The sequence below is a fragment of the Pseudoliparis swirei genome, chromosome 12 (assembly GCF_029220125.1).
Source record: "Pseudoliparis swirei isolate HS2019 ecotype Mariana Trench chromosome 12, NWPU_hadal_v1, whole genome shotgun sequence".
In the NCBI taxonomy this organism is placed as follows: Eukaryota; Metazoa; Chordata; class Actinopteri; order Perciformes; family Liparidae; genus Pseudoliparis; species Pseudoliparis swirei.
In genome coordinates, this window is record NC_079399.1 from 14299523 (window position 1) to 14310660 (window position 11138).

At 37.7% G+C, this 11138-nt stretch overlaps 1 protein-coding gene across 1 annotated transcript; it reads right to left on the reverse strand.

Moving 5' to 3' along the window:
* Positions 1 to 2767: 2767 nt before the first annotated feature.
* Positions 2768 to 8178, reverse strand: abracl (ABRA C-terminal like). Its single transcript, XM_056428176.1, has 3 exons — positions 8114 to 8178; positions 6954 to 7019; positions 2768 to 5274 (listed from the first exon to the last, which is right to left on the reverse strand). Exons 2-3 carry the CDS (start codon positions 7012 to 7014, stop codon positions 5090 to 5092), a joined length of 246 nt encoding a protein of 81 aa, XP_056284151.1. The 5' UTR covers positions 7015 to 7019; positions 8114 to 8178; the 3' UTR covers positions 2768 to 5089.
* Positions 8179 to 11138: the final 2960 nt, after the last annotated feature.

Genomic DNA, 11138 nt, shown 5'->3' on the forward strand with positions numbered 1-11138 from the left:
TTCTTCCACCCCTAACGTCACGGGACCACGCCCCCCAAACTGTCCCTCAACGACTGATGCTGCATTCAGGGCCTGTGGGAATGCCCGGACCTTATTGCCTCGACATTCAATTAAATACTTAATTAAAATCTTGAATAATTTAATTTTGTTTATACCCATCACAACCATTGGTAGAAGAAAGTAAATAAGACGAAACGATCTCTTATTGACACAAGGATATATATATATATTTACATATATATATGAATATATATATTTATATATTCATATACATACACTACCGTTCAAAAGTTTGGAATCACCCAGACAATTTCGTGTTTTCCATGAAAACTCACACTTTTATTTATCAAATGAGTTGCAAAATGTATAGAAAATATAGTCAAGACATTGACAAGGTTAGAAATAATGATTTGTGTTTGAAGTATTAATTTTTTTCTTCAAACTTTGCTTTCGTCAAAGAATGCTCCTTTTGCAGCAATTACAGCATTGCAGACCTTTGGCATTCTAGCTGTTAATTTGTTGAGGTAATCTGTTGAAATTTCACCCCACGCTTCCTGAAGCACCTGCCACAAGTTGGATTGGCTTGATGGGCACTTCTTGCGGACCATACGGTCAAGCTGCTCCCACAACAGTTCAATGGGGTTGAGATCTGGTGACTGTGCTGGCCACTCCATTACAGACAGCATACCAGCTGCCTGCTTCTTCCCTAAATAGTTCTTGCACAATGTGGAGGTGTGCTTTGGGTCATTGTCCTGTTGGAGGAGGAAATTGGCTCCAATCAAGCGCTGCCCACAGGGTATGGCATGGCGTTGCAAAATGGAGTGATAGCCTTCCTTATTTAAAATCCCTTTTACCTGGTACAAATCTCCCAATTTACCAGCACCAAAGCAGCCCCAGACCATCACATTACCTCCACCATGCTTGACAGATGGTGTCAGGCACTCTTCTAGCATCTTTTCACCTGTTCTGCGTCTCACAAATGTTCTTCTGTGTGATCCAAACACCTCAAACTTGGATTCATCTGTCCATAACACCTTTTTCCAATCTTCCTCTGTCCAATGCCTGTGTTCTTTTGCCCATACCAATCTTTTCTTTTATTGGCCAGTCTCAGATATGGCTTTTCTTTGCCACTCTGCCTAGAAGGCCAGCATCCCGGAGTCGCCTCTTCACTGTCGACGCTGACACTGGCGTTTTGGGTACCATTTAAAGAAGCTGCCAGTTGAGGACCTGTGAGGCGTCTATTTCTCAAACTAGAGACTCGAATGTACTTGTCTTCTTGCTGAGTTGTGCACCGGGGCCTCCCACTTCTCTTTCTGCTCTGGTTAGAGCCCGTTTATGCTGTTCTCTGAAGGGAGTAGTACACACCACTGTAGGAAATTTTCAGTTTCTTTGCAATTTCTCACATGGAATAGCCTTCATTTCTAAGAACAAGAATAGACTGGCGAGTTTCACATGAAAGTTCTTTTTTTCTGGCCATTTTGAGAGTCTTATCGAACCCACAAATGTGATGCTCCAGATAATCAACTTGCTCAAAGGAAGGCCAGTTGTATAGCTTATATCTCCAGCATAACTGTTTTCAGCTGTGCTAACATAATTGCACAAGGGTTTAAGGTTTTTCTAATCAGACATTAGTCTTCTAAGGCGATTAGCAAACACAATGTACCATTAGAACACTGGAGTGATAGTTGATGGAAATGGGCCTCTATACACCTATGGAGATATTTCATTAGAAACCAGACGTTTCCACCTAGAATAGTCATTTACCACATTAACAATGTGTAGAGTGTATTTCTGATTGATTTAATGTTATCTTCATTGAAAAAAACAATGCTTTCCTTTGAAAAATAAGGAAATTTCTAACTGATCCCAAACTTTTGAACGGTAGTGTATATATTTCATATATATATTTATATAAATATAAATATATTCAAATATTTATATATGCATATATATATATATATAAATATATGTTCATAGTGTCACATGTATACCTGTCTCCATTAGTATTGTGCCTTTTTACTTCCTGGATTTACATTTCAATAATATCGTATGAGCATTGCTGAGACTGGTTCATATGAAAAATAAAATGGCACTATGCATTTAATAGCCCATGTGAGGTGCTATTATTAAACATATCATTGGATGGTTGAGTAAGTAACGTTTTGCTATTGTGAAGTCAAGTGGAGAAAATTAAAGCTGTTTTATCTACTCTAAGTCTTTAACAATGCTTACAATTTTAAAAGGGTATTGTGTGTCAAATATGAATTACCAACAGTCACAACAGCTGATCGATCGTGACTCAAAAGGTCTCAACAAATTGATAATGTTGTAGAGAAAAGTTTTCGGTGGTAACGCATAGAAATAATCAAGTACACCAAATGGTGTTCAACCATAGTACTTTTGTCTCATTTCCATCAAGTACAACAAAAGATTAAAGTTAAGAAGGAGCCAGTATCACATAACTGTGTGCCGGCATCACTCTTAGTTAACCGTTATGACAGCACACCTTTAATCAGCCCAGCGGGGACCCCAAAAAACATCCTTGCAAGGTAACAGTAGCATTGCTTCAGAACTTAAACATGTATTATACATCAAAGTACAGCTGGAACAACCAATGGCATTTCAAATTAACCACATATTTGAACACCTGAGTGAATGAAAAGACAAAAAGAACAAAACCAAAAAAATCTCCTTCAGGATATCAGGGAACCAAACACCCTTCATGGGACACAAAATGACCAAACACAACAAACAGCAGGTTAAACGCTTCAAGTGTAAATATTTTTATTTGTGTGTTTATTCCGCAGTAACAGAAACCTTTATTCGTTTCGGAATGTGTTATCGCCAATACAAAAAGACAGTAATGACGCACATGAACACATCACGAGTTCACAGTTCAATGGCTTGAGGTATTAGCACTGCTCGGATCATAACGGTCTCCCATGGTCAGTGTTAACTTGTGCTGTAATGTGCATTTATGATCATCAGCAGGACAATTACAAACGACAGTGATGCAGGCAGCATGTTTCTTCCCAACTCTTGCTTTTCTCCAATAATTCCATGACCTTTCAGTCTTCTACTTTGCCTCTATTGTTTTGTATTCTAATGATTTCAATTGTGTTTAAGGCTACATTTCAGCTTCATTCATGATCGGCACACACATTCTTTTCATTCAGTTGTCCTGATTTAAACACATTTTTAATCCACCAACGCTGTGAAGAGCACAATGTCCTATTATTGGGTGCAGAAGAAAAAAAGACATCATTCAAGTCAAGCTGAAACAAAACAGCAAACACCTGAGCAACAACAACAATATGCTCAGTGGATACAACAGCAGTGAGTGTGAAATGGTTCTCATAAAACTTGCAGAGGAGGCGAGGTGTCACAGGTCGAGTTGTTACGATATAAATCTTGATATTATGCAGGTAATCACAACGAATGCCATATGACGTGTTACAATCAGGCAACATATGTGGAGATTGTTAGTCTTTAAGGGAATTTATACAAGACGCAGAGCCAGGTACGCGATTGGCTGTTTCTTTGGTCTGACTGCGTGAACAGCCAATATGTAATAGTTACTTTGAAATATGTACATTTTGAAGTCTTTTTAAAAAGAAAAAATATGTATATAATATTGGGGGGGGGGGGAGAAACACAATCACGAATAACAGATTTATTATATTGATCAGAGTTTTAAAAAAATATATAGGATTGTTTCACAAATTCATGTCTAATTACATATTTTGTCTGTATCTATTTATATGATATATTAATTTCATTTTGACCAATATGGACCTTTATACAAAGCTGGGAATGCTTGTCGAAACCAAGCAAATTTATCTCGCCTGATCTGCAAGTATTACATTTGACCGACAGTACAGAACAAAGATTGGTAAAATAAAAAGATATAAACAATAAAACTATAAATGCTCTAGAGATCTTGTCACAAATAAGACTAATTTCAGAAACAGGACATTTAAACATATTTTGGTTCCGTCGATTTGGTCCTGAGAAACATCACAATATTCATCTTTTGCATCTGGCACCAATCACCCTGTAATTATTATACCCTAATAAAGATTGCACAAGAAATACATTCGCCATTTGCTCATCAACTGTTTCTTACAAAAGGCAAGTTTTAGAGCTTGTTTAGCAGAAAAACTTTACTTTTGACCACATGTAAAAAGATGGAATAAAAACTACGACTAGTAGATTGCATCGAGTACAAAAAGGTGGAAAAGTCTGTCTTGAAATGCACTTGTCTCTGTAGTTTCCATGAAGGAATTGTTCTTGTATTTCCAAGAGCACTGGTCTTATAAGGTCATTTTACAAAGTCCACAAGAGGTAGTAGAAATGGCTCATGTAAACAATAAATGAACCAACTGCTTTTTGGCGACACTGTTGGTGGAAACACGCTCTACTGATAGACCTAATCAACTCGATTAAATAAGAAGACACATGATATGCTTTATAAGTTCTGATGTCTTAACTCCCATTGCCACTTGAGGCTGATAAGGTCAATTTTTTTACAGCTTTCTGAAAAAGTATCCATTACAAACAATATGTCAAGGTCATAGTGCTCTAATAAAAATATATGAAGAAGTCTATCAAAGTGTCTTGTTCCATGTCTCCCTCCTCCCAACACCATCAACAGAGCCATTTGGTTTGTAACTTTGTAAATAAATAAAAAAGTAAGATTACATTCCTGATTTGGCCCTTTAATCTTAAAAGTGAATCAAAATCACATTTCAGACCCGTGGTTGATAACAGCAGTGCCTGAGAAGGAGATGAACACATATTTTCCCAGTCATCTGAAACCATGAATGTGGCGGTTTTTCAGTCTCTGAAAACCTAAAATATTCTCAAATTACTCTTTGTGATACAGTTTGGCGAAGTAGAGTAAAATTAAAGCATATGCAGACATGCCAGCTGTTTGATCTCATCGGTTTGAACTCAAATACTGAGCCCTGCGCATGAAGGAAGAGAACTGAAAACAGAAGCTCAGTGACAAGCCGGTAGAGGGCAGAAGCTCGGGTATTTGAGAGGGTTCAGTAAGCCGCTAGAAGACAGTCTGATAACAATTTTGTCCTCATTCTCCGAGCAGGACGATGTCAACCTTATCATGGATGCCCTGCAGCAGCAACTCGCCCTCGAAATTGATCAACTTTCTCTTCTTGGCCGCCCTCAAGGTGCCCACCAACGCCTCGAAGATGTTGGCACACCGGTCGTCTTGAAATAGGACCCCAAATGCTACTTTGATTTGACCATCAGCACCTTTAAGAAAGAGAAAGATTGAGAAATTAATGCCAAATGGGACAGATTTGGCGCCCACTGTTGAGACTCCGCCCACTCCTCCTCCCCACCGCCATCTGCCTGATGGATGGAGAGTGTCTATCGTGTGTAATAATATGCCTATATCATCTATTCATGTCATATTCATATTGTGTGTTATTTACTCTAAATCTGTCCTCCTTCTGTACATTATATCTATTCTGCATCTGTCCAGGAGGGATCCTCCTCCTCCTCTTCTCTCCTCTTTTTTTCCTCCCTTTTTTCCCCCTGAAGTTTTTTTTTTTTTTTTTGTTCCATTGTGAGGTTTTGGGGCAGGGATGTCTATGTGTAGAGTGTAGAGAATGTAATTATTGAAATTTGTTGTATTTACAAATAAAAATATATTGATAAACTGAATTGAATCTATTTAAAAAAAAGTGATAATGACATGAGCGTTAAGGAATTATTCTGTAATGTTCCCATTAATAAGCCTCAGTCACCCCATTGTTCTCAAGTCACTCATTCGAAGTAGTTAATTACCTTCGCATTGAAAATGCCGGAAGGTTATGTTTTGATCGCCGTGTATTTATTTATTTGTATGCGTGTTATTCGCAAAACTCAAAAAGCATTGAACCGAATCGCATGCAATTTGGTGGGATGATTGTTTATTATCCGGGGACCAGTTGATTAGATTTTGGGATCGATCGGGTCAAAGGTCAAGGTCAAAGGTCATGAACAGGTCAAAATCTTTCGCAGAACTCAAAAAGTATTGAACCGAATCGCATGAAATTTGGTGGGATGATTGTTTATTATCCGGGGACCAGTTGATTAGATTTTGGGATCAATCGGGTCAAAGGTCATGAACAGGTCAAATCTTCTTGAATCACATGGAATTTGGTGGGATGATTGGTTATTATCCGGGGACCATTTGATTAGATTTTGGGATCAATCGGGTCAAAGGTCAAGGAAAGGTCAAAATCTTTTTTTTACCATAGCACGATAAATGTTTGTCCAATTGGCATGCAACTAATGCCAACATATTCATAATTCAATGCCCAATCTTGTGATATGCGAAGGTATGCACTCTACCGAGTGCCCATTCTAGTTAACTTATGTTTAAGTGATTTAAGAGATAAATAAGTGTAAATATAATATTTTGATTCAACCATTAGTAGTGGTGGCTTAAGAGCTTTTTCTTATTGATATATAATATGCTGATTATTATAGACGCATCTGATTAATTGTTTAGACTAGAAAATGTCACTACACTGTAAAAAAGGGATTCTCTTCAAATTGATATTGGTGTACAACCAACTGTCCAGAACCCAAAAATGTACAATACAAATGTAATAAAATAAAGTAAAAGCACTGACAAAACCAGCACTTCTTGACATTTGAGAAGCTGGAGCTGCACGTTTTTTAATATTGTACCTAGCGCATGAAAACATTATTAAAGAGTGTTTTCTTTATACAAGTGAGTGGAGGCTGAGGGCTGGTACTGAAGTGTGTTTGTGTTGCCAGCATGAGAGGCAGTGAGCTTGAACTTTAATGATCAACATCACATGATTGCACGTTTACGGTTCATTAGAATTCATGGCATGAACCGCTTCAAAACTGTTCAGCTATGCCGGAGCACTTCACGATGAAATCACCTCCAAGACAGAATCATAGCACGGACTCACCTTTAGTGCCCAGTCGCTGAATCTCCTCTACCAGCATTTTGACTTCATTATCGACATTCATTGTTACTAAAAGGAAAAACAGAAACAAATATAAAAACGCAATTCGACTTTTGCTTGAAAGGAATCTGCTTATTTTCTATAAAACATTAATTACTCTGTGTCTAGATACATAACCTTCTCTTGCAGGATAAGACCACTAAACCACAGTCCAATCAGAAATGTGCCCTTTTGTTTTCTGTTGCTTCAAGGAAACAATATATTCTAACTCTTTAATACAATTAAATAACTCAATTTGGTATAGTTTAATCCATCAATCAGCTCTTATTAAAAATAATAAACAAATAATTTGCTCTATGGATCAACAATGATGTGGTTAATTTTAATTTATATATATATTAAATTAAATACATACATATATATTTAAATTATATATTTAAATACATATACATATATTTAATTTATATATTTAAATATATATTAAATACACATATATATATATAAAATTAAATACATACATATATATTTAAATTAGATACATATATATATATATATAGTATATACATATATATTTATTTAATTTATATATATATAGATATATATATATATTTTTTTAAATATGTATATATTAATATTAAAGTTTACTTGGTGATTCATTATACGATGGATTTTCAGAAAGATAAGTTATTCCGAAAAATAAATCTTGATTAACCCCATAATTATATTCGATGGTATCATAAGCCACACCTTTAATTAAAGAAGCGACATCAGCGTCGAGATTAAAGGGAACAAGCTTCAACGTGAACAGGGCGGACATGAGAATGCGGAAATGGGTGAAGTAGCATCGAGGCTAGCTCTCCAAAGCACAACGCCTGATGTAACTCGTTCATCTTCAGTCATACGAAGTCATTCATTAGTTCGGGTTGATGTTTACAATTCAAATACCTCTTACATAACTTCAGGTACGATATAAAGTATTGAAATGAGCATCAGAAACGAGCTCGCCGGTAACGTTAGCGTCTAACGTTCAACAAATGATCTCGTGAGGGAGGACGGAGGAGTTTCAGACAGCGAGGCGGACGTAACGAGTGGTGGCAAAACGAAGACGTCCCCGTAAACACAGAGCCAGATGAAATGTTGAATTAACATGTATATGCATTTACCGTTAATTTCGTCTTGATTCTATTCTAATACGATGACTGACGGCTTTCTGAGGACCCAGCTCCTGTGGATATTGATGATGCGTTCAGGGTCTGCGCGGAACCTTCCACTATCTAGATACAAAACAATCCGAGATTTATCCGTCTTCTTCTTTAGTGTAATGGAGGACTACAAACCGAACTTTAAGTTGCCTGTCGCTGCCACTGTACCGGAGAGTGTGTAGCATCAAGGCTTTATGGTGGTTTTAAAAAATAATATAATTTTTACAAAAATCTGATTTCATAACATTTTTAAATTGTAGATATTAAACCCAGTTCATTAAAAAATGCCAATAAAGCTCTTTTAACCTGGACTTGTTTGTCATATATCTCCCAGCTAGCTCTCCAGAGCACAAACCCTGACTGTAATTCTTATTCATTAATCTTCAGTGATTCTTAAGTGTGGGTTGATATTTACTATTCAAATATGTCTTACATAACTTCAGGCCAACAGAAAGTATTGAAATGAGCATCCCAGTAAACAGAAAAACAGATTAAATGTTACATTAGCATTTATATATTTACCTTTTATTTAATCTTGATTCTAATAAGCGTAGAAGTCGTCCGAGTTTAGTATATGTCCAAATGGTAAGAGACCTAGACCCAGAACACAAGAGATTATATAGCCAGCCCCCGTCAGGACCTGGAAAGGTCTTGGAAAAGATGAACGTTTGGAAAAACCTGCAGAGCCTGCTGCTCCTGAGACCTAGTCCCAGAAAAGCATTTTTTTGCTGCAACATTCAGACAGTGGTGTCAGAATTCGTCATCAACACCATGAAAGCATGGCCTCACCTAATCATATCAACAGTTCAAGCTGCTGGTGGTTGTGTAATGCTGTGGGTGATACTATCTTGGTAGCAATTTTGGGCCACCAACTGAGCATTGTGTAAATTCCACAAACTACCTGAGCATTGTTGCTGACAATGTTCATCCCTGTTCACCACAGTGTACTCTTCTTCTATTGGCTATTCCAAGCAGAATAACGCGCCATGTCACAAAGCTCGAATCATCTCAAACTGGTTTCCTGAATATGACAATGGCTTCATGGACTCAAATGACCTCCACAGTCACCAGATCTCAATCCAATAGAGCACCTTTGGGACTTGGTGCAAAGATGCTCAAGTAGTACTAAGAGGTCCAAAGTGTGCCAAGAAATGTTGATGAATGATGTTTTGATGTGTGGCACAATTTTGTAGTCATATCCTTTCCACGTCTGATTGCAGATGGCCTTCCAGGTTTATCAGTGAACACGACCGTGCATCCATCATCATGGATCCGATACGAGGGGGAAAAAAGCTCTAATGATGTGTTTTAGTGGTAACCAGAATGAATAGGACATACTACTCAGACCGTACATTGTATTCCGCGAACAGTTTGAGCTCACCTATTTTGCTCTATGGTGGTGTTCGTTGATGGAGGTGGTCTGTAGGGGAAGGTCAATGATTAAGGCCGAGGGACGAGTAAACCTATAAATATATCAATCTATCACAAGGACATACAAAATTAAATGTACACATAAATGTGTGTGTAGGATACATGTTAACTAACACACACCCTCTGGGACTCTGTTCATGCGGATCAGTTTTCCTTTGTTGATGGTGGTCTGCGTGTAAGTAAACAACAACAAAGCAGCGTTGTAAAAATTGAATGGAAACATTGCTATTGATATGATACACTGACTGAGATTGTGACACATGGCTGTAAGTAGCAGTGTGCTGGTGAGAGCATATGTTTTGATAAAGTCTTTGTTTTCCTGCATAGACAATTATTGTTATATATGTTATATGTGAAAGGACAATTAATTAGCAGGCAGTAAAAATAGGTCCACATAATATCATTTTTAGGACAAATGCAGAGGAACGTATAACAATCTTCGTTTCAGTATGGAATGAGATGAGGTTAAATGTTCTTTGGCTCAGGATTGGATTCTTGGAAATTTCTAGAATGACATGTAAAACAATTCAGCATGGATCCATCCTGATCGTATCAATGGCTCAGGCTGCTGCTCGTGGTTGTGTTATGTTGTGGGTGATATTTTCATGACACACTTTGGGCCCCTTAGTACTCATGGAGCATCAGAAGTAAATCATCTACCGGCTCGTCACTGAGCTTCTGTTTTCACTTATCCTCCTTCATGTGCAGGGCTCAGTATTTGAGTTTAAACCGATTAGATCAGACCGTACGGGCACAGCTGGCATGTCTGCATATGATTTCATTTGATTTTACTTCGCCAAACTGTGTCACAAAGAGTCATTTGAGAATATTTTGGGTTTTCAGGGACTGAAAAAACGCCACATTCATGGTTTCAGATGACTGGGAAAATATGTTTCTCTCCTTCTCAGGCATTGCTGTGATCAACCACGGGTCTGAAATGTGATTTTGATACACTTTTAAGACTAAAGGCCCAGAATCAAGAATGTAATCTTACCTTTTTTCATTTAAAAAAAGTTACAAACCAAATGGCTCTCTTGATGGTGTTGGATAGAAGGACACATGGAACAATAAGACCCAGAACACAAGAGAATATATAGCCAGACCCTGTCGAGACCTGGACAAAGTTGCTGGGTAAATGGGCGTCTGGAAAAACCTGCTGAGCCTGCTAAGCCTGATGCTCCTCATACCTATAGCCCCAGGCAATTTCTGTAGCAACATTCAGACAGTAGTGTCAGAATTTGTTGTAAACAACATGAACGCATGGCTCCATCCTGATCATATCAACAGTTCAGGCTACCTGAGCATTCTTACGGACCATGTCCATCCTTGTCCAGCACAGTGTAGGGAGCACAGTGTAACCATCTTCTATTGGCTACTTTCAGCGGAATAAACGTGTCATGTCACTCACAATACTCAAACTATCTCAAACTGTTTTCCTGAACATGACAATTTTCAAATGACTTTACGGTACTCAAATGGCCTCCAGAGTCCACACACTATTTCAATCAAATAGAGTACCTTTGGGATGGGGTTCAATAATATACCTTTGCACCAT

Coding starts and splice junctions, on each gene's coding strand:
- abracl (XM_056428176.1), bottom strand. CDS start 7,014: ATGAATGTCGATAATGAAGTCAAAATGCTGGTAGAGGAGATTCAGCGA. Junction 5,275..6,953: donor TCAGCGACTGGGCACTAAAG/GTGAGTCCGTGC, acceptor TCTTTCTTAAAG/GTGCTGATGGTCAAATCAAA.